General features: G+C 31.6%; 1 protein-coding gene across 1 annotated transcript in view; it reads right to left on the reverse strand.

Annotated features, from left to right (window-relative positions):
• The window catches only part of LOC118196786 (fasciculation and elongation protein zeta-2-like), a 172,652-nt gene that overhangs the window by 27,548 nt on the left and 119,888 nt on the right, over positions 1–25,216 (reverse strand). Inside the window, exons 5-6 of the mRNA XM_085816970.1 lie at positions 10,084–10,180; positions 8,524–8,762 (exon numbers count right to left, since the gene is read on the reverse strand). Coding sequence (XP_085673096.1) covers positions 8,524–8,762; positions 10,084–10,180 — 336 coding nt within the window. The remainder of the gene's footprint in view (positions 1–8,523; positions 8,763–10,083; positions 10,181–25,216) is intronic.

Genomic DNA, 25,216 nt, shown 5'->3' on the forward strand with positions numbered 1-25,216 from the left:
AGTCCCTCTAAATCAAAGAAAAGTTTTAAAGTATTTTGAAGAGAGTCATTTTGCACAAGAAAACAATGTCCCTGATAAGAAGGTTGTATTTCGTTAAGCTTCCCGCATGCGATCCATCCGAATTCAGACTCTTTAAACAATAAATCATCATTTATTTTATACGTATTATTTTTCAAAACCTTAAAAAATAAATCAGCACTTATAAGGGCATGTACTTCTGAAGCTTCATAAAATGATTTGTCAGCTAAATTTAAAAATTGTGGAATTTCTACTTTCGAAATATCTAATGTAGTACACGGAGTTAGTCCTATTATCTTATTTACAATCAAGAATTAAACTGGTTCATTAAAGGTACATTCTTCATTTGAAATAAATGTATTCACTTTCCATTTAATATTTTGAATTGATCCATTAAGACCTGTAACAGGCATTTTAATTTTCTCCCTTTTTATTCCTAAGCATTCACTTATTTTATCTGTAAGAACACATATATTAGATGCGCTGTCTAAAATCGCACGGATTTTTATTCTTCGATTATTGGCATCACGGACATAAATCTCTGCAGTAGAAAAAAAGTACACTTTTTCTTTTTTGTTACTTAAAACACTCAACGCTTTCAATTCTGAGTCACCTTTTCCAGCGGCGGCATCGAGCTCACTTTTGTTTTGTCTAAGTGGCGTCACCGAGTGACAAGGAGTCTTCGAATGACCTTCATTATCCATGCATATTAATTTATTGTGTTTTTCCCCGCAAGCGCATTTAAATTTCGAAAGACACTGACTTTTCTTATGATTTTGCTTTAGACATAATTCGCAGAGTTTATGTGAAGGAATTAATTTTAATCTTTCATGAACACTTAACTTTAAGAATGTATCGCAAAGGAAAATAGGATGAAGGCTCCTACACACAACACAGTTTTTATTTTTATTTTCATTTGTCAAAAGAACCTTCGATTTATGGGAAGGAGTGGAATTCTTGTTTATATTAACCCTACTTCCGGGTGTAATATTTCTATTTATAGATAACAAAACTGATTCACGCTGTTCCAAAAATCTAATAAACTCGTCAAATATTGGAACTACTTTCGATTTGTGAGATAATTCAAAATTTTTTCTAGATTCTTTATCTAGTTTTTGAAGAAGAATATTTATTAGAAAAACATCACATAACTTGTTCTGTTCATATTTTAATACTTTCAAAGCGCGTAAATTCTTTTGTATACTATCAATCATACTTCTGATATCTTTCGCATTTTCGGATTGAATCTTTTCAAAATTTAAAATATTCTGCACATGAATGTCAACAATCAGACGTTCATTATCATAGCGAGATTCTAAAGCATTGTACAAAGATTCAAAATTATCAAAGTTACTACCTAAATGCTTAGCATCATTAGTAAGACAAGATCTTAGATAATATAATTTCTGTGAATGACTCAGCTGAACATTATTTGTAATCAAATCATCAAATTGAGTTTTAAATGAACTAAATTCTTCATATTTTCCTGAAAATTCAGGCAAAACTAACGCTGGGAGTTTAGTTTTGATTTGAAAATTTTCATCTACATTACTTTCAGTAACATTTACTGCTTTTGCAGAATTTAACTTATTGTAAAAATTAATGAGAATTTCAATTCTTACCTCCAATTTTTCCAGACGATCATCACATTGGTTTAAGTCGTCATCAATTTTGGTCAGATCATCATCTTTCATTTCACTTTGTGCGTAGCACGCACTTCGTAGTTCATCAACTTTCTTTTGAAGAGCTTGATTGTTCTTTAGTTTAACTTTAAGTTCAACTAAGTCCACATCATTATTTGCAGTTTGCACAAAAGTTTCGAATCTAGTTATTTTCCCCTTTAGGGATGCTTTGCTTTTCATAAATATATCCATACCGCTGAAGTAGGCTCCAGGGTCGACGGAGCCAGATGACTACACTTATTTTTCTTAAAGGTTATTTTTTATCGACGGACCAGCTTCACTACTTCGTTTTTAATTATTTTATTTAGAAAACCATCATATACAAATATTTACAGTGAAGCAAAATACAATTTAATTGTGAGCTTCGGTTACAAGTAATTGCTCACGTCAGACCGGTTAGATTTCTTCTTCAAGTCTGTTGCCTCAATCGTAGGAGGCGATAATTTGGCGAGATTCGTTGGCGTAAAATGCGCCAACAAAAAAAAAAAAAAAAAAAAAAAAAAAGCATGCAATAGCTGACAATGAAACCAAATAAAAATCAAACAGAACTCTATTACACGTTATGCAACAAAATTAATGAATATGAACGTCTATAAACATTTTTTTAACTTGAACCTGATGTCGAAACATCAACTAGATCTTAGGCAGTAAAATTAATAAAAATTTATGTTGATAAGTACTTAAGAACAAAATGGCCAAACTTTCAACTAGATAACCAAATAAAGCATTTGCGGTCTAGAGGATTTTATTTACTTCACATACATACACACATTATCTTTACATTTACTTTCATAACTCGTATCATACATAACATACTCTTATCATCGAATGATTATGATTTTCTATAGTAGTAAGCAAATTTTTTTAACAGTTTCTACTTCGTGTCTGCAAAGTATTCCTTTAAATTGCAAAATTTCACGATATTCATTTTCCTTCTGACAAAGTTCATACACGAAATCAAAACATTAAAACCTTCCTAATCGATAAACAACGGCCATTTAATTATCGATAGTAAAAGGAAAGTCTGGGCCATCTGAAAAAGCGGCGACCTTTCCCCCTCCCCCCCCGGTGCCAACAGGTTGCTTTTAAAAAGCAGTTCTTTTGACTAAAACTGAAAGGTATATATGTCTTACACTTTGCTGAATGGCAGCAATTTAACGCGCTGGAGATAAAAATGTTAAATTTCGAATAGTGTTGCCACTGCTCGCTTTCATAAAGCTGTGTTTGTTAATCAAAAATTCACTAAATTTGTACAAAATACGAAAGAAATAAAATAACAATTGAAATTCACAACTCTGACTTCGAGGTTTATAAATCCGGGTGCAGAATTATGTTGCTTGTATCTATATAATACAATATAGATGCAAGCACTCCTCATACTTTTATATTCTTTATATTGTACATTGCTTATATATACAGCTTTGCATGAAATGATGACACAACAGAATTTAACTTTTTTAGCTCTATATTTTTATTCAATGCAAATGGCAGATCATTCAGGCTTACATATGCGATAATAATTTAGACTGAATACGATTAACTTTAAATTTACTGCATCATACTATTCAAACAAAGAAAAAAGCCAGCAAGCAGAGAAAAGCAGTCTGATGAAAAATGGCGCGAACTCTTCATTTAAAGCAGCGGTTACGCAACATGCCGGAATGTTCTCGAAAGTACTGGTCTGGGGGATATGTAAGAGGAAAAAAATGCAAATCAAAATTATAATTTAAAATGCCTCTTAATTGCTCATTTTTAATTTGTGTACTTTTTCTCTAGTAATAATTTTCTCTAAACTGCGTCTTATCTGAAAACGTATTCCGCATTATGTCACCTTGAAACTTCTGCATTGCTCATACGTTTTAGCCAATCAGATTAACGATAATTTTTACAACAAATATAGTTGCAATCCTACTATCCTGCCTTTTTCTCTGCTTATGCTTGCTGGCTGAAGGACGTCTCTTGCTTGGCTGCTTTTGTTAAAAAATATAATACGCCATCATCAGAATTGTGGGGTGCAGATTGGCATGGAGGTAGGAAGTAAGATGGAGTTGCCCTAAACAAGTTTCTCCCGTACCCTGCTCTGAAGCACCGGCGATCCCTACGTGGTGACCAAAACATTGGGTCATTTACCATTGAGTTCAATAGGATTTGACGCATTCGGATGTAAATATACATATAAATGTATATATTTTCTTTTTCTACAACACTTCAGAGTCCTAAGTATATGAAAACAACATATTTTTAAACAACATTTCATTCTGAAAGGAATTAAATGCTATACTTTTCACAGGACAGTTTTCTCAGAATGGTTTAATTTGAATGAAATATTTTCACAAGTTTTCGTTACTTACATTAGAAAAAAAAATTTAAATAATTCGATTTTATTCGGTTAAGGTAAAAAAATTAAGATCAAAGTTTATTGTATTTTAATATTAAAATTATGCATTATTTCTTTTCTATTTATAGAGCTTCTTCCTAAAATACTTTCTTAAATATGACATGATTTTTTGGCTTCTGAGGCATCTTTTAAATCAAAAAATGTAAGTCAATTTATAATTAATGCTCTATTCGGTTCATTTTAAATTAGAGAATTATTAGGAATTAGCGAAATACTTTAAATAGTACAGTAAGACCCCACTTAACGCGGGGGATACGTTCCATCAAAGTAGAGCGTAATGCGAAACAGCGCTAAACGAGGCTATCTTTAGATGTAAATATTGGGGTTAGGGGAAGATGGCTAGGAAATTGGTTAGGTATTAAATTTAAAAAGTATGTTTTTTTAATAAAAATAAAACCAAACATTTATTTCTTAAAGCCCAAATTAATACCACATTATTATTTCTTGCAAAAATAAAAACAAAATATAAATAACAAAACGAATATTCTTAAAAAAAAAAAACAAATAAAATTCTAAGTCAGTCATATTTAGTTAGCCTTCCGCGTTTTCAGTGTTCTGCCTTTTTGTGACAAAAGCATCTAATGTTGTTTGCCTTTTTCTTTTGCGTTGTTCTCTTAAAAGTTCTTCATAAACAGATAGAGCATCTCTAACACCACGCCTTACTTTTGAGCTCCTGTCAAAATTCGGATCATTTTCAATGAATTGATCCATTATTTCAGTTATGGTAGACAAACTCCTTTTTACAAACGCCATCGAAAGTTCTTTTTGCTCTTCTTCTGAATCACTGCTGTCAACATTTTTGTTTTCTTCTTGTTCAGTTAATTCCTTGAGCTCATCATTAGAAAGACTAGACGCTGCTTCTTGAATTATTTCTTCGACATCTTCCACATTTACCCCTTCAAAATATGTCTGTACAATACCGCATCAAACAAGAAATACAAGTACACTCTTTCGGATATGTATTTGAAACCTATCGCTGCATAATATTTCGGGGAATCCCCGTATGCTGCGAGCGATTTCGTGGAATCCCCGGGTTGAAATAAAAGAGCGCTAAACTGAAACAGCGCTAAACGAAACAGCGTTAAGCGGGGTCTTACTGTACTTGACTTTCTCTGAACATTTCTGAAAGGGAATAAAATAAGTCTTTTTTTTTTTTTTTTAAAGTATTATTTAAAATTTGTAACTGAGTTATTATAAAATGTAAGGGGAATAATTCTTTTAATTATACTTATCAGATTTTTTTTACCCTTTATTTCAACAATACATATTCCAAAACTCTTTATTACGTTCTTAAGTGCGCATCTCATAGCATTTGCTTTACAATACCTTTTAACAGATTGCTTTCCAATACGAACAATTCTTGCTTAAATACTTTTATAACGTACTTGTCAACAGGATTTCAATTTATGTTTACAATTCAATATTAAGGTTATTATATATTTAGATAACATTTAAAATCATTATAAATTAGATACATTTAATAGTTAGATTTCTTCACAGTACTTTCACAGTTGTTTATAAGTGAATAAATTCTTCATTTCAAATACATTTATAAAAAATTTAATGAATATTTACGTATTTTGTCAAAGGCAGATACATGCTTTTTGCAATAATATGCAACAATAATATATGGATGTGAAAAAAATTTGTTTTATTTAAAACATTTTGGCGTTTGGAAAATAAAATAAAAGTAGCGAATTCTCTATCAAAGGTGTCGAAAGACTTATACAATTTTAAATGTACCGTAAGCTATTTTTTATTCTTTAAGCATAACATTTTTCTTAAAATCTATATTTTTGTAGTTCAACAGCTTAGAATTTTATAAAACAAATTCATAATCAAAATCGCGCTGTTGTTAGTTATCGAAAAATAACCTTGATGTGATTTTTGCGTAAATGTCACTAAACTATACAAATTGCTATTATCCATCACACTATGAATGTTTCTTTCATGCGAAAGTGTCCCTTTTTCGATTTGTATGGAACTGTCGTGTGTCGAAATACTATCAGAACCGTTTCAAAAGAGCTTCTGAATGTAAACAAAGAACACCCCATCTGGTGACCCAAGCTTCAAAGTAGTGCTTCACTTCTAGTGCCGACTGGCCCCTCCTTCCTTTCCTACCTCCATGCAGATTGGCCCCTATTGTGAAGCGCAACAATTAATAAAGATATATCTGGAATATCAAGTGATTTTGTGATTTTTCAAAAGTTCCCGGCATCTTCTGCTACGTAATTGTTAATCAATATTTTCAGTGATCTTCTAATCGTCAATCCACTCAAGACTGCAAAATAATGTCTTCCCTAGTCAAACATTCATCTTTCATCAATTTACTGCATTTCACGTACTAAATCTTATCATCACATATATGTATACTAGAAAGCTCGGAGGTCATACGAAATGACCGCTGTTGTAGATATTATAAATTGTAATTAAAATGATTTGTGCAAAGGTGTGTGCTAATTTAAACTGAATTACCCAGGGCAGGCGGCGAGGGCGCCCCTTTGCTTACTGCCCCACGGGTTTCCCCTTTTTACTTGCTCAAAGCAGAGTACAATGAAGGAAACCACTGGCGGTACATTTCTTAAGAGCCCACCACTAGCTCAATCAATAAAAGTGATTTAAATAATGAAATGTTAATTCACATGTCAAAGATCTCTTTGTACACAACATTTCTTGTGTAGATCTTTCCATCATTTTTAAGCTCGCCTTGCAGAGGACCATCAATTACTTTTAATTTTACATCCATTCTTTCATGAACTCTTGAACAGGCAACATAAAGTTGACAGTGTCCAAATGCAGGCTGAGGTAAAAAAATGCGAACATGCTTAAGCGTTTGGCCCTGAGACTTACTGATCGTCATACAAAAGGCAAATTTTACAGGAAATTGTTTACGTCTCAATTGAAATGGCAACCCTGTGCCGTAGCAACATCACCCCATTGGCTAGTACAGTTACGCAAGCAACCAATAAACTATCGGCGACAAACAGACACTTAATAAAGATATTTATTTATTTCATTTTATTTGTTTTTTCATCGTTGCCGGTTTTTGCCAGTTGCATATTTCCAAATTTTATTATATATATATGTTAAATTTATTTATTAAATGTTAAATGCACATGCTCTTGTATTTTTAATTTTTCGGGCTTAGCTTTCTCATAATATTTGTTACGCGCTGCACTTCACGGAGAATAAAACAATTTACAGTTATGCAAGCAACCAATAAACTATCGGCGACAAAGAGGTGTTAAATTTTAAATGCATGTGCTCTTGCATTTTTAATTTTGCCAGCTTAGCTTTCTCATAATTTTCATCACGCACTGCACTGCACAGGGAATAAACAGTTACACAAGTAACCAATAAACTATAGGCGACAAACAGATGTTAAATTTATTTATTAAATGTATGGGTCTAATTAAGCTTTTTATATTAGAATCTTTGTTTTTATGCTAGTAAAGTTAGACTTCAAGTATTTTAATTTATGCTTTTAATTATTGTATATACCTCCCTTCGATTAAAAAAATTTCTTAATTTTATAACTTAAATATTATTTATAATGTATTTATTTAAATAATTTTTCAAATCAAAATTATTGAAATTTTTAGCAGAAAAGAAAATGAGTTCTGTAAGTTTTTATTTCGCCCTCCTTCACATTATAAATCATTTCAAAATTTAGTTAAAACAATTCTATTCAAAAAACGAAAATTTTATTGCTGTTATAATGCTTTTATAAGTACATCGAAGCTTTATTGTATCTTTCCTAGAAAATTAAAGGAAGGAAACTCGTTTAGAATTATTTAGAATGATGGCCTGATTTTCTATAAACTAGATTTCATATTTTTGGTAGAATTTTAATGACTGACTCTGAGTACATTATATAAAATTCTAAACAAGGGAATACTCAGAAACTGTACCAATTTTTAAAGAATCTCTACACAAATCTTTATAGAATATCTGCACATATTTCTTCAGAATTTTTTTTACGTGACTGTATATATAGAAGCTATATCTAAAATTTTGCAGAATTCCATAGATCTCTGATTAGTTCAGAGAAAACTACAATCTGATTCTACAGAAGTTTAATACTGGATTTTTATCTATAGAATTCAACAACACATTTTCACAGGAAAATTCAAGCTGCAACTTGAATGTGTGTTGAGTATATGGACTTGAAATGCAAATTTGACTCAATGGGCATAAATTTTACAAGTTTTATGAAAAATAGTAGTTTGGGAAAAAATTATACAGAGATTATGAAACTATAGTATAACATTATATAACTAATATAAAAAATTCTTAAAAATTGATCAATATATTTTTGTAAAAAGCCACACTCAAATGAGAATTTTCAATAAATATAGAAGTAGTAAACATATGAGATATCTGACCTATGTCCTGTTAGGAATAATAAAAGAAATGCATTTTTACTTTAGCATCAATGCTATTTCCGCCATGGGATCTCCCTCTCCTCTTCTCTGTGCTGTGCTGTCGTTTCTTATTTTGAATTGTTAGTAAGTAGGAAATGAATGTATTTTTCAGTTCTTTCTCAAATTCAAGTTCGTCTCGTAGGGCTAGCTCTTGAATCAAAACTTCAGAGTTCTCTTGAATCATTCTTTCCAATTCCAAATATACTTCATTGAGTTGGGAATTCGTCAATGTTTTCAACTCTGAACAGAAAGGGGGGGGGGAATTACATGTGAAAAGAAGTTTATAAAGGTATAACAAACAGCAAATCACATTAATAAAACTACTAATGCATCATCGATTTACTGAAACCATTTTTTTTTTATACTTTAAAATTCTGAGAACATTCATAATAGCCAATAATTACAAACTTACACACCACAGTTTGTTTAATATAATGAAAGAAACTTAAGTTACTTTAATAAAATTAGATTTAGACTTTTCAAAGAATAAATATGATCAAGTGAAATTCCATCACTAATTAAAAAGGTAGTAATTTAAATAAAAACACTTTAAGCTTTTCCTACTTTCCATTAGCCAAAAGTACACACATAGATATAATCATAAACAAGAATTGAAATTATATGGAAAATAATACAAAAACTACTTTAATTTTAAAAAGGAAATAAGCCTTTGTAATAACTACAACTGAACTTAAGCTATGAAACTCTGAATGGAAATTTGTCTTTAATCTGTTGGTAATTACAGGGAAGGGCGAATTCAACACAATTAATCGGGCTCAAATGTAAGAAATCCAATACAATGTACATGTCTAATAAGATTAAATAATTTTTTATAACACAATATGTAATATTAGTCATGTCACAATTCCTTCCCTGAAATTGCAAAGGACTTCAACATAAAAAAAAAAAAAAAAAAAAAAAAAAAAACATAATTGCTGAAAGCATAATCTAGATCAGTCATATATAAACTTTATGGCACTACAATTCCATTAAAATGCAAAAAACTTTAAAAAAAAAAAAAAAAAAAAAAAAAAAATCTCAACCTCAATCAATCTTTAACCTTTAGTTACATATCATCAATTCAGATTTTTTTTCAACCTTTAGTTATAAATCATCAATTCAGTCAACCCTTAGTTACATATAATCAATTCAGATTTTTTTCCACCTTGCAACCTCATTATAAATTCTGGGGTTATGACTTACAGTTTAAAAACCACTGATATAGATGATACCTGAAAATAAATGTAAACATGAAAAAAAAAAAAAAAAAAGAAAAAAGAAAAAAAAGAAAAAGAAAAAAAAAACCACATCAAGCTCAATTTTAAAATGAAAGAAAATTTACATACATAGAGCTTAAACAAGCTAAGATGCTTACTGTAAACTACCAGCTGTAAAAACAACAGTGGCAGAAAGCATAATATAGAGAAAATGTAAAAAAATAAATATCCAATTCTAATCTGCTAAAATAGTGTAAATTTCTGAACTGTAATTTTTCCTAGTAAACATGTTTTAAATTAAATTATTTATCAAAATCTTTATATATCTACAGATAGATACTAACTTTCTTCATACAGAATAGATGAAATGTGATTCTTTTCCTTAAGTTCACATTCCCCATCAACTTCGTCTTGAGATTCTTCAATAGGAATTTCATCTTCCTAAAAATATTTGAATGAATAAGTTTGAAAAGAAAATATAATAAAAACGTCTTTTCTTCCTCCAACAACATAATAATAAACAAAAATAAGTTTTCAAAAGAGGACAAAAATACTGAAAGGGTCAGATTTTGATTGTCACCAAAAAGACTTTATTAAGGTTTTTCTAAGCTCTTGTTTAGCTCGTAGTTTACCAATCTGCTAAGGCACTCACTCCTGCTAACCTATTTCTTTTTGGCTTTTTAGCTTTATTATTAAGCATAATTTTCTTCAAACTTATTCCATATACAATTTAACAGCAAAATTACAAAAATTTTAAGAGTCATGTATTTAGAATTCCCAATAAAGTGTTAACTGTTGGCACACATTTTTGAATTTGTTCAGTCTTTTCTAAGTTTATTATATCAATGTACAGTTTTCTAAGTAAGATGGCTTGCAAACCTTTTTGTCTTTTTATTATTAATATTTTTTGTGTTAAATTTAACAATTAAATTTCCATGTTCTTCGCACTTATGCCATATAAAATTCAAACAAATAGCAAAATTACAAAATATTTAAAAAGAGCATATCTTTAGAATTTCCGATATACAGTCTCACACACTGGAGACAACAATGTTTTAATCTGTAAAGTGCTGCCACTGCTTGCTTTCAAATAATTGAGTTTGTTAGAAATTTATGAAAATTTTACAAAATATGATATATCAAATTCAAAATTCAGGTGCATATGTTTGGGTGGAGGACTATATTATTTAAAATTTGATGGCCCTAGGTACCGTCATTTTTTCACAATGCAAGAAACATACAATCATTCATGCAGATTCTCCATTATTTAATTTCTTTAAAAGTAATACAGGGCAATAATATTTCGTGGCAACAATCTGAAGAGTGATTCGCACATTTCAAATGATACATTGATAAATCCTGTTTCGAGACTATTAGCCCATTCGGGCTAACGCCCATTTTAGGTTAAAAACACAAAAAAAAGTTGTTACGTAAGAACTTGTAACAATAATTTATCAATTTAATTCTAAGAAGTAAATTAATGAATTTATTCACATCTGCAAAAGCACCTATACATATATAGAATAAAATATTTGTCTTTCTTGAAATATACAAAACTGAGTCACATTAGCAGAGGTGCCAGTTTTGATGCTTTAAAAACTGGGACATTTCTTCATAAAAAAAAAAAAAAAAAGAAGAAGAAGAAGAAGAAAAGGAGAAACTAGAAGTTTTTATTAGGATTCTTTTCATGAAAAGAATGCTGTATAACCATACTTTTAAGGATCAGATCAGAACCATTCGCTCACTGAAATGAATCAGTACTTTTTTATGACTGGCAGCTCACTAACAATAACCTCAATGAAAAAGATTCAGAATGAGGTGTTGTTACTGGCCACGAGAGGATGTGACCTTTTTATTTTTATGCTCATTATATATATATATATATATATATATATATTTTTTTTTTTTTTTTACACCGCATAGTGGATTTTGATATAAATGTAGTGGCAACTTGAGTAAAAAATTAAAAACGTTCTCATGTAAACATACAATTGTTGTAAATAACTGTAAATAAAGTTTCTGTGTGGGGAAAAAAGGACAAAGAATTCCAAGGGTCTTGTAAATCTTCATCAAGGAAGGTGAGGAAGCAGAAAGATATTCTTATCAAATATTGTTAAATGTTAAAAATAAGAATAAGAAAATATAAATAAGAAAAAAGTACAATAATTTCTAAATGGTGCCTAACGCCCACGATAACAATGATCTTTAGATATATTAGGATTTAAGTACTTAATTATTGTTCGATGAGTGATTGAATATTGATTACCAAGATGGATACGTTAAAAGCACTAAAAAAGAAACGAGGAAATCATCAGTTACCATTAGTTGCCGAAAACTACGCTAAGGCAATAAAAATTCTGAAAGAAAGGTTTGGCAGAATGGAAATTTTAATAAACGCACATAGGAATTGCCTGCTGAATTTAAAGCCAATAAAAAAAATTGATGATATTAAAACATTACATAACTTATATGATAGTTTAGAAATTGAAATTAGAAGCCTTGATTCCCTTAATGTTACTTCGAATTCTTACAGCTATTTGTCATGCCATGTTAATGAGAATACTTCCTTGCGAATTACTTTTAGAGTTCAATTGATCATTAACCCCTGACACAAAAACCACAATGACTAACATTTTGGAATTTCTGAAGAAAGAAGTTGAAAGCAGAGAGCATACATTTTTCCAAACATCACCAAATTATTCTGAATTTGACATCAGAACCGAACAACACAAACATCAATCGCAAGACCTTATTAAAAGTGAAAAACATCATACTGCCTTAAAAAATAAACATATTGTCCGAGTGGTTGTGTCGTTGAATACGAATACATCAACAGCTGATTATATATTTTGTGGGAAGATAGAATATGAATCTTTGAAACCAATCTAAGTTGCACAATTCGAATTGAGGAGAAAAGAAAGAAATTAAAAATGGCTGGCAGATGGCATTTATGTTTTTGTAAGGCTCATACGTCAGCCTGTTGCAGCTCGGATATACGCTGTGATTTATGTTCATTAAGGCATGATACTACTTTACATAATAATAAATTTGAAACTAAAGGTGAGCTTAAAACAGACATAGTGGTGTCGTCGATTTCGTAAAGAGATAACAAAAATAGGGTTTATTTACAAACTGCAAATGCAATAGCTTTAGGTCAGAATAGAAGAAAAAATGTAAGACTCATTTTTGATTCTGCCTTTCATAAATCTTTCATCCTGACAGAAGTATCAAAACAATTAAAATTAAAAGTTATAGGGGGAAGACCTTCAAATTTACACATTCAGCTCTACTGAGACTACACTTAAAAAGCTAAAGAAGGTTAAGGTTATTCTTAAAGATATATGTGGACCTGGGAAAATAATAATTGAAGCTCTTGAAACTCCAGAAATTAACCAAGCTGTTATTGGTATGCCAGGAAAGGAAATACTTGATTATTGTAAGGAAAATTCGATAAGACTTGCTGATACTGTAAATATAGGTGGCCATAATCTTCAAATATCAGCATTAATCGGTAAGGATTTTTATTGGAAAATAGTCACCCGGAAGGTAAAAAGATTACCAAAGGGTCATGTTGCCTCTGAAACCCTATTTGGTTACACTGTAAGTGGAACTGAAGCATTAAGTAATGTTTCTACCCTTCATTCCATAATTAGAGTAATGAATGTTGTTGAGAATACAGTAAGACCCCGCTTAACGCTGTTTCAGTTTAGCGCTCTTTTATTTCAACCCGGGGATTCCACGAAATCGCTCGCAGCATACGGGGATTCCACGAAATATTATGCAGCGATAGGTTTCAAATACATATCCGAAAGAGTGTACTTGTATTTCTTGTATGGTATGGTATTGTACAGACATATTTTGAAGGGGTAAATGTGGAAGATGTCGAAGAAATAATTCAAGAAGCAGCGGCTAGTCTTTCTAATGATCAGCTCAAGGAATTAACTGAACAAGAAGAAAACAAAAATGTTGACAGCAGTGATTCAGAAGAAGAGCAAAAAGAACTTTCGATGGCACTTGTAAAAAGGAGTTTGTCTACCATAACTGAAATAATGGATCAATTCATTGAAAATGATCCGAATTTTGACAGGATCTCAAAAGTAAGGCGTGATGTTAGAGATGCTCTATCTGTTTATGAAGAATTTTTAAGAGAACAACGCAAAAGAAAAAGGCAAACAACATTAGATGCTTTTGTCACAAAAAGGCAGAACACTGAAAACGCGGAAGGCTAACTAAATATGACTGACTTAGAATTTTATTTGTTTTTTTTTAAGAATATTCATTTTGTTATTTATATTTTGTTTTTATTTTTGCAAGAAATAATAATGTGGTATTAATTTGGGCTTTAAGAAATAAATGTTTGGTTTTATTTTTTATTAAAAAAACATACTTTTTAAATTTAATACCTAACCAATTTACTAGCCATCTTCCCCTAACCCCAATATTTACATGTAAAGATAGCCTCGTTTAGCGCTGTTTCGCATTACGCTCTACTTTGATGGAACGTATCCCCCGCGTTAAGCGGGGTCTTACTGTATTTCACATGCACATGATTTTGAAACTAGTAAAGCTGTAAAAAGGCTATGGAATTTAAAGCGTTATCACATTAGCTGTTTGTTGCTGGGACAAAACATTTGTAGCAACAGTTCTGAGAAACGGCCTTTGGCGAAATAGGGTTACCATCTTCACTTGGCAAACAGGCTGAAAGCCAAACAAGAATCAGTTATCGCTCAGATTGGCGAAAGTGACGTTTCCTTTCAAGTGACATTCGCTTCTTCGTGTTGTTTTGTATCGCTCACACGCTTTTCGTTTTAAACTTTATTGTTAGTAATAGATAATAATAGAAAGGTGATTGCTATAAAGTTAATCACTTTGATCTCCACTCTGGCACTTCATGTAACAGATAAACACACTTCTGGTTATAGCAATCAATTACATCAGTAATAGCCAAATTCTGTATACACTAAGAATAGTTTAAAAACATATGCTGGATAAGTCTATTTTTCACACATTGCTTATGTGTATTTTCTGTTGTCTGCATTTCAATGAAAATTTTATGGCTCACTGGAAAATTTGTGACCTGGTGAAAGCATTTTCTGACTAACTTTATGGCTCATAATTACTGTTCTGTCCATTCAAATGACAAAAATCTATATGGCTGATATTTACCTCCTCACAGCCAGCAGATACTATTCAGCAAAATGAAGATCAAATAAAGCATATGAATACATGAGCAATCGAAACATGTGCGAGTTGTTTACTGTCCCATAGAACACTCGGTAATATACCTAAAACACATTAATTATACCAACTCTAGAAATTAGGTGTTCACATCATGAGTTTGTTTTATGGTTTGGTTTATTGAGATTACAGCAAAGCACACTAGGGCTATCTGTCTAAGGGAAGGGATGCCTTCGGGGAGGACTTTCTAAGGAAAACTGGCTCGTATACACGTTACACATGGGGAAAACCCCGAAAGCGTCCATGCAGCCAGCCCGTTCGCGGGATTCGAACCTCGGAACGAACTACCAGTGTTCAGCGACTTTACCGCTCGGCCGCTGGTGGGCTCAGTTGGTTTTATGTGATTACTGCAAAGCCTCGAGGGATAACAACAGGAGGGATCCCTTTGTAGAAGATTTTTTAAAACTGGCTCGTATACCAGTTACAAATGGGGCAAACCAAGGAAACGTCATGTAGCCAGCCCGTTCGCAGCATTCTAACCTGAGACAGAACTACCAGTGTTCAACGACGCTTCGGCCACTAGTAGGCCCGTGCACTTAATTGGAAAGTGCAATTCATTATGTAAACAGACATAAAGGTGATAATCAGTTGTGCGCTGTTTTAAGTAATCAAATGTTATAAATTCACAGCTGTTACATTTCTTATTATTTATTAGTCATATTTTTATTACATAGATCATACGTATGATATAATTATGAATTAACCCAATAACAAAATGTGTACACTCTTTAGTACTCAAATACTCATCAATTATTTTTCAACTGATTATTACATACCCATAATAATTTGCAAAGAACTGATAACTATAGTTGCTGCCAATTACATAATCGTTATCTGAATTAAAAGTAACTTCAAATAAACTTCTTGGCAATGTTCATTTTTGTATTCATACATACATATATATATACACATCTAATAAGTCATATATTTATATACAGATAGAGAGATGCGATGTTTTAGAAGTTGTTAATATATATTTATTAGTATTAATGTAATGAATAAGATTTATATTAATGAATGTATATACAAATGTTTTGCATCATGCATAATAATAAACCCATAAATTTTCAATGTTTCAATATGTAGCATTTACAATAAAAGTATAGTTTCTAATGTATTTATGGTGTATTTAATTATGGCAAAGCACACTAGGGCTATCTGCCTAAGGGGAGGGATGCCTTTCGTGGAGGACTTTCTAAGGGAAACTGGCTCGTATACACGTTACACATGGGGAAATTCTAATGTATTTATAATCCAAAAAGTATTTCATTAATAACATGAAAATAATAGACAAATTTAATGAGTATTCTCATTATTACATAAGCTATGCTTTTCTTTTTTATGCATCTTTTATGCTGTTTAAAATATGTCACTGATTATGCAGTTAACAATTTAAAAGATAAGTAATTAGGAGAAAAACCGCACATATACAAACGGATTTTAAAAAATTATTGAACTTAAATAAGAAATAAAATTCTATTATATAACAGTGTTATAATACACGATCAGCACGAAATACGACAAATTTGGCGAACTTTTGGCTACCAACAATTTGTAAACAAATCCGAAATGCAAGAGCGTCGTAAAATACTGTCAACTCTGAAATTTCCACGATTATATATTTAATGAATATATACACATTTAAAAATGACTCAGGCATTTGTATTACAACAAAACAGTAATAATTAAACCGGCCTCTATTTCCACTGTCCATCACTTCACAGTGAGAGCCATCGCCATATTGAAAGTTACCCGTGATCCTTCAGAAGCTGACCTTTCGTCTGATTGGTTGAATGTTCGAGGAACATGTCTCCAGCCCGAACATTTTGGGAAAAGTTTTAAAATGCTGCTCGTAGCCGGGACACGTTCCTCCTAGCTAGACGAAACATTTCTCGGAAGCCTGCCGCTTAAAGCCGTGCTACTAGAATCTCGTTTCTCGGAATTGTCCCGGGTAAGCGTGCGTGTCTATAGATGTGATAAAAGCATTAGATGCAAATGGAATACTTGACTATACAACAGATGAAAATGACACTGAAGTTATGTGGAGATTTGAAGAAAGAATTAAATATAAAACCAATCGTTATGAAGTTTCATTACCTTGGACAATGACAATAAAATGGGTAGTAATTTTCACATAGTCTTAAACAGATGGAACTGTTTACTTAGAAGGTTTAAGAAAAATCCTGAAATGTATGACAAGTAGTCAAGAATAATTGAAGATTATCTAAATAAAGGAATAGTTGAAAAGGCTCTGAAGAATTTTGAAGAAAGCATCTATTTTTTGCCACACCATTGTGTAATCGGAGAAAATCACGATTTTACAATGTTAAGGGTCATATTCGATGCTTCCTCACATACTCATGGCAGTCTATCTTTAAATGATTACTTATATTCAAGACCAAATTTAAACCCTGAATTATTAGATTAGCTGATTAATTTTCATCAACACAAAATAGCATTTGCTGCAGATATCGAAGCTGCTTTTCTACAAATTCTGTCGAAGCCTGAGGACAGAAATGCAGCAAGATTTCTTTGGAATGCAAAAGAAAATGAGCAACAAACGATTTTTAGAATGATGCGTGTAATATTCGGAGCAACCTGCAGCCCCTTTTTACTAGCAGCAACTGTAAAGCATCATGCAACAAAGTTGAAATTACAGTATTCGAAGATCTATCAGCTTCTTGAAGAAAATTTTTACGTGGATGATTTGATTCATGGTACTACAGATGATTAAGAAGCTGCAGAAATTTATGAAGATGTGAAAAGGATTATGATGCTTGCTAGTTTCAAAATGAGAAAGTGAAGGTGCAAATAATGCCCAATTACATGTGATTTGGAATGTGGCTGAAATAGAAAGCTTAATGGAGACAGAATGAATACCACTTTGTTAGGATATATTTGGAATTATGAAGCAGATAGACTGAAATTCCGAATCAAAAATGAATTACTCAAAGATCCTGCTGAGGAAATTGTAGTGGAACATAATTTAATGTTTATATATAATTATTAAGACTTCCTAAGTGGCAACACGATGTAATGTTTTGAATAGTTATTAAGATTCACCGTGTGGCAACAATGAGTCGAGCTAGAAACGTCGTTACTTGGAGTGTTCCTTGATAAGCATTGTGTAAGCTTTATTTCTTAAAAGTTTGTTATATTTTTATTTAAAAAATAAGTAACATGTTGCAAACAAAAATGGAAATTGTAAAAATAAATATGCTGTTTCTTTTAAGACCAAAATAAGCCTTTATTTCACTTATGAAATGCTCTGGTTGATCAGTTTCGATTTCGCTTATTCATCAAATCCACAAAATAACAAAACAGAAGATTCTTCAAGTTGCAGGTGAACTTTACAAACCTATTGGTTTCAAATCTCCCTTTGTTGTTGCATCTAAAATGATGATGCAAGTATGTTGGCAAAGAGAAGCTTCTAGGAGCAGTCCTAGGAGCTCGACTCATCACATACATTCGACATTCATTGAATAACTTAGAAATGAAGATTTACATGTGGACAGATTCAGAAATTGTACTACATTGGGTCAAGGCTGATCCAATGAAATGGAAACAATTTGTATGAAATAGAAGTAAAGAAATCCACGAGAAAACTGATCCAGATTGGTGGAATTATTGTCCCAGCCATGAGAATCCTTCGGACTTATTGACGAGAGGTTAATTATATATATATATCCACTTTGCTACTCAACTCAGTAAGCTCAGTTTCTTTATTCTTATACGTTTGTCCTTTTTTTTTTTTTTTCCTTCTTCTTTAAAAATGATTGAATTATGTTGTTCTTATCTTCCAGTTAAAGTTTTTATGCCTTTAGTAAATCTGCATGCAATATTTGTGGAGTTATCAACAATTTAAAAGCTGTTTAAGTGCAGCTAAGCCTAATGAATTTTACGATGGCAAACATGTTTGTTTACATTTCAAACTTGGCAAAATAGCGGATTTGCTGCCAAGCTAGAGGAACTAAGCTTCTTAACAACAAAGATAATGTCTTCTTTTATTATTGTGAATTAAATCATGCTTAATCCATTTTGGAATTTATTCAAGGAAATAAGTGTTTAAGATTTACTTCATAATTTTTAACAGATATCTTGAGTTTTAATGTAGTTTTGCTTTGTCGCGAAGTGAGAACTGAAATAATTGAATGAGAAATACTGAATCGTCTGTGAAAACTGTTTCTTTTTTGTTTTGTTTGCTTAATTTCTTTTATACATTGTTTAAGATTTATTATAGTATTTGAATACATGTGCAACAATTAGGTTTAAATGTGTGCAATGATATAAATTTATATGCGATGCATATAAAGATTTTATATCATATATAAAGATTTCTTAGAGTTATAATATTATAATATGGACGAAATGTAATGCTGTTAAGTGAATCTAGCGCCAGAGTGTTGCTATGGTAAACAAATATAGTGAATTTAAAAAAGTGCATTTATTCTATTGTGGTTTATGCGATATCGACGAAGCAGATTTAATTCAATCCAATAAGTTTAAATGAAGTGCAAGAAAATATGCATATAATTTAATATTCCATGAAAGGAAGTCATGTGGTGTACATATCAGATTTTTTTAAAGGTAGAAACCCTTTCAAAAAAGAACTGTGGTGGTATGGCCCACCTTGGCTTGTTAAAGATAACTTTTGGCCCAGATCTTCGAGAAATTTAATGATGATGATAAAAGAACAAATTCTGAGAAACGAAAAGGAAAGAAACAAGAAATCTTAACAGCAAACTGTATTGTTGAAAAAACGAACCTGTCCTTCCTATTGAGAACTTCAGTGACATAAAGAAAGTATATAGAATAACATCTTATGTTTTCAGACTGATGATTTCAGAATATGAAAAACCCAAAACTAAAAAAGAAATGGACCTGTCAAGGATGAACAGGTGACTGAAGATGAGAATTTCTGGATCAAGAAAACTCAGGGAGAAAACTTTAGAGAAAAAACAAAGAAATTAAAGATCAAACAAAGCACGGATAGTTCGAAAATATTTACATTAAATCCATTTGTAGACTCAAATGGAATACTCAGAGTAGGTGGAAGGCTTCAAAATGCTGAGTTAAGCTATAATCAAACACACCCAGCAATATAAGAAGTTTCATTAGACAGATCATATGATTAAAGATTGTCAAGAAACACAAGGACACGCCAGTGTAGCTGACACTTTAACCCTCTGACTGCTCAATTTGTGGTCCGAAATCGCTTCAAAAAATGTGTAATTTTTTTTTTTCATATTTTAAATCTATATATATTGGAAAGTTGAAAAATGCACTTTTTCTTTCTAGAAAACACTTTTACGTAGATTTTTATCATGAGAAACTAAGTTGCCAGAAAAAACAATTTCAGGTGCAATCAGCAAAAAAACATTTTTTAATAAATTTCAATCGAATTACAGTTAATTTCTATTTATTACATAATATAAAAAAGTAAAATGTATAAATTTTAAGAAAATTGAAGCACTGAGGAAAAAATACCTTAGAAATGCAGTTTAGTACAACAGAGTTCAAGGCAAAGTCCAACTTCACAGTCTTCGCGCCAGATTCAATAAATCTAATTAATAATCAATTTAATTATAAATCTAATCAATAAATCAAATTAATATTCAACAATTTTATTAAATAATTAAGATAATCGCTGAACGTTTTCTAGCAGCCATTTCTGTAAGAAAAATGCGGCAAAAAGTGAAGTTTGAGCTGTAATACCACATACCTTCAAATCCTGCAATTTAGTGGACAACTAACGATATATGTTGGCCAAAACGTAAATTATATGTCAAATACTGTATATAATTTATTTCAATGGTTAAACAGGAAAAAACGGGATGCGCTCCTCAATAAAGGAAGAAAAACACATGCCCACGGAAATCACGGGATGAGCAGATTTTGCTACATTTGAGTTGCCCGTGGAAATCGCGGGATGAGCAGCCAGAGGGTTAACTCGAGTTAGAGAAAAGTTTTGGATACTAAATGGTCAGCAGCATGTAAAGAGTATGTGATTTGTTACAGATTTAAAGCTAAGCCATAAAGTCAGGATATTGCTCCTTTACCAACCGAAAGAATAACAGAAGCAAATCCCTTCAAAGTTGATTTCGCTGGTCCTATAAGTACAAAGGTTGGAACTACGAAGGCTTGTATTGCTCTGTATACATGTGCTGTAACAAGACCTGTGCATCTAGAACTAGTGTCTAACCAAACAGTAAAAAATTGTCTTCCGTTCTTTAGAAGATTTATTTCAAGAAGAGGAGTATGTCAAATGATATATTCAGATCTTCCAAAGAGCAGACAAGGATTTACAAAAACTGTGGAATACCATCAAGGACACAGAAGTTCAATATTATTTTGGTAATAAAGGTATTAAATGGAAATTCAATAAGGAAAAGGTAGCCTGGTGGGGCAGTTTCTGGGAAAGGCTTGTTAGATCTATCAAGTCATGTTTGAAGAAAATACACATGAAGGCTTCACTTAATTTTGAATAGCTGGAAACAGTTTTAATTGAAATTGAGGCAATATTAAATTCACGTCCACTGACTTATGTTTATAGTGACGTTGGAGAACCAGAACCGCTGACAGCTCATTTTGTAGTTGGACGAAGACTGACATCTTTACCATCTGGCAAATTTCTTGAACCCGATTCAACTAAAGAAAATTTAACAAGGCGATATAAATACCGGCTAAGATTATTAGAAGGTTTTGGGAAAAGATGGAAAAGAGAATACTTACTTGAAATTAGAAACTTAAAGCAAATTCAGAGAGGTAATGCTGTAACAGATCTTTTGAAGGGATCTATAGTTTTAGTACATGAGGAAAAACTACCGAGATTATTATGGAAGATGGGAGTTGTACAGGAGTGTCATCCAGGACGAGATGGAAAGATTAGGGCTTGCATTATCCGTTTAGCTAATGGAAATCATCTTCGTCGTCCTGTGCAGTTATTGTACCTATTAGAAATGACTTGAACTCTTTGAACTGAACACAGTGAATTTAAATTGCGAACACTGTGTCTATGAACATTTAAACTTGTAGAACATTAAAAACATTTATGGTTTAAGATAACTTCAGAATCCAATCCTTTGATGAACCACGAGTTCATCGAGGGGAACGATGTTACAGTTTAATGTTACTGGCCACGAGAAGGTGTGGCCTTTTTATTTTCATGCTTCTTATATATTTTTTACCACATTGTGGATTTTGATATAAATGTAGTTGCAACCAGAGTAAAAAATGATGAACGTTCTAATGTAAACATACAATTGTTGTAAATAACTGTAAATAAAGTTTATGTGTGAAAAAAATGGCAAAGAATTCCAAACGTCTTGTAAATCTTCAGCAAGGAAGGTGAGCAGAAAGATATTCTTATCAAATATTGTTAAATGTTAAAAATAAGAAAACGTAAATAAGTACAATAAATTCAAAATGAGAAGTGAATCAACAGCAGATAGAATCAAACAAGCAAAGGGATCAAGACCAATCGGCGAGGTCGAAGGAAAGAGCAAAAAGAGTCAAACGAGTAATTGGATTGGAAGAACTGGCTGGATAAAATGTTAACTCCCAGAACAGATTTCTTTCAGCTCCAGTTTTGAGATTCCTGAAAACCTCCTTTCTACACAGAGCTAGAAATAAAATTCTAGAATAAAAAGAAAAATCGAAAAGCTGGTAAGTGATAAAAATTAAACTCACTTTTAACATGAGAGGATCAACATTCATTCTGACCTTAAATGAAAATAAAATTTCCCATTTCAGCATGTTACTGATGACAGTTAAGCTGTTTCTCGTGAATCAGGTGCTTGCTCAATAAAGTGAATCGAATGGTGAATCAATATAGCACACCTATATTACTAGTATGCTTCCAACGGGAACCCTGCGTAAATTGTAAATGAGCTACAATTCTATTTTCTGGAATTTAAGTAAATGTAATAAAATACTTCTCTCTCTCTCAAAATATGCAGTAGAATCATATTAATGTAACCATCTTTTAGCACGCAGAATAACTGCCATGTGCAAAGTGGAACAAAAGGGACACAATGAGCTGTGGAAAAGTTTTCAAAAGGACATGGATGGTTAGGTTATTTGAATGCGGCAAAGCACACAATGCCCCTCTTCCTAAAGGGAAGGACACCTAGATGAACTTCCTAAGGGAAAAGGGCTCATATTTATGTCATACATGGGGAAATCAATGGAAATCAACCACCCATTTGCCCACGACCAAACCCAGATCAAACTTCCAGTATTCGGTGGTTAAAATGATATAGGAATAGAGAACCATAGTGACTAGAGTACCCTTCAGCAAGTGTTGAGAGGTTCAATCAAAAACCCTAATCAAGATGGTCCCACAGAATTAGAATTTTTGGAGTGCAAAACAAGTATCACACAATGTGCAACTCATTCCAATAACAATAATAATCAGTTGTCAGAATACAATTATTGTAATTAATTATTAAGAATTTTTTTTCAAAGTGTATTATGTATTTAGATTTCATTACAAAGATTAAAAAATTTGAAGTGGTTTTTCATCACTTCCATGCTTCAACTAAATATCACTTCCATTTTATCACATATGGTCAACATTTAATATGTTGTTCTCAATCGCATATCAATTTTTAATACCAAATTTGAGAAATTTTGGATATTGTGCAATAGGTTTTGTTTGATATGATCGCAGTTAACACTACCATTTGGATATTATCAAATTTCTCAGCTCCCACTTGTTCCTAAATGCAAAGAAAATACATTGCTTTGTAAATAATGCCAACAAATAAAAGATAAAATCACAAAATCAAAACATAATACAGAAATTTTCAAATGATGGAGAATCGTCAGCAAGTAACAGAGTCGCCGAGAATCTCCATTTTTAACTTGGATAAAAAGAACTTATTTTAGATATGCCAACCCTTTTTTATACATCGTGAAAGAAGGTGAATTACTAAAAACATCTGCGACTAATATGAGTAGTGAAGAATTAGATGCTTGGGTAGATATTGATAAAAAAACTCAAATAGTGATATCAGTGGCAGAAGAAGATACCTGCCTGTTGCTTTCTAAAACATATTTCCAGAACATTATGAGTATGAGCCATTCATAAATGAACTTTTGTGTAAGATTCTAGATAATTAATTATTAAAGACTTTTTCCCAGATAAAATACTGTTAAAGGAAATACTTATATGTCTTTAGCTTACATTAAAGTCCACTGATAGTCTGAAAGACATTTTTCTCCTCACTTAATGTTATCATTTGGTTAATGTCATTAAAATAGTCATGGACAAACATGCTCACATTAATGGCACCTACTGTATTTCCTTGTACTATCAATTTCTCATATACACAGCACCAAAAAAAAAGGGAGGGCATTTCTATATCTCCGATTCTCCTGGGCTGACTGACGAAATTCAACTTGCCTTTTTCATGTCTCGAAAGCACAAATTAGGATATCTATTAGATTTATATATAGCATTGTTCTAATACAGGTATTTGGACACAAAATCGGACTTTTTCTGAAATGACATGCCATTTTTTTTCCATATTTTGATTCTGCCACTTAAATTATGCCAAACTGATAAATTTTGTAAAAATCGCACGAGCAGTTTTTAAAAAACTAGCTCTCAAAATAAAAGCAAAAAGCTCCAGATCTTAATTGAATTTGATATATATTTATTATTCTCTCCTTTTTTATTAAACTTATTTGATTCTCCCTTTCACATTTAGAAATTTTGGTTCATTCTGAATAAAATTCACCCGTTTTTTATGATTTATTTTTTTTAATTTGTATTTTTAAATAATTTTTATAAATTTTTCAAAAAAATTTTGAATTATAACCTATAAAATTTTTACCATCATTTTAAAGAAGTTGTATTTCTAAGCACACCTGCAAAAAATTAGTTTTTTTTATTCAAAATTTCCAAAGATATACAAGAATTTATATATTGGCACGTTTTGAAATTTGGCATTTTTGTAGAAAGCGATAATAACTGTTGCAAATATGGCTTATTGTAACCCCGTTTGCATCATCTCTCCTCCTTAAAATAATTCTAACTTTTACATGAGGTTTAGTTTTTATTTTAAGGAATATAGCAATTTTCCCTACTTCGATTTTACGGTCACCGTTTGTATTACAAACAGAATGCTAATTAATATGCAGAAACGAAGCTCGAGGTTATGTCATCTGGAAAGCAGGGTCATGCTGACACCAGATTGGCTGCTGTACTATAACGTTTTGTCAACTAATTTCATA

This window comes from Stegodyphus dumicola, chromosome 5 (assembly GCF_044657685.1).
Source record: "Stegodyphus dumicola isolate Sdum_Otavi_A_Nest chromosome 5, ASM4465768v1".
Lineage (NCBI taxonomy): Eukaryota > Metazoa > Arthropoda > Arachnida > Araneae > Eresidae > Stegodyphus > Stegodyphus dumicola.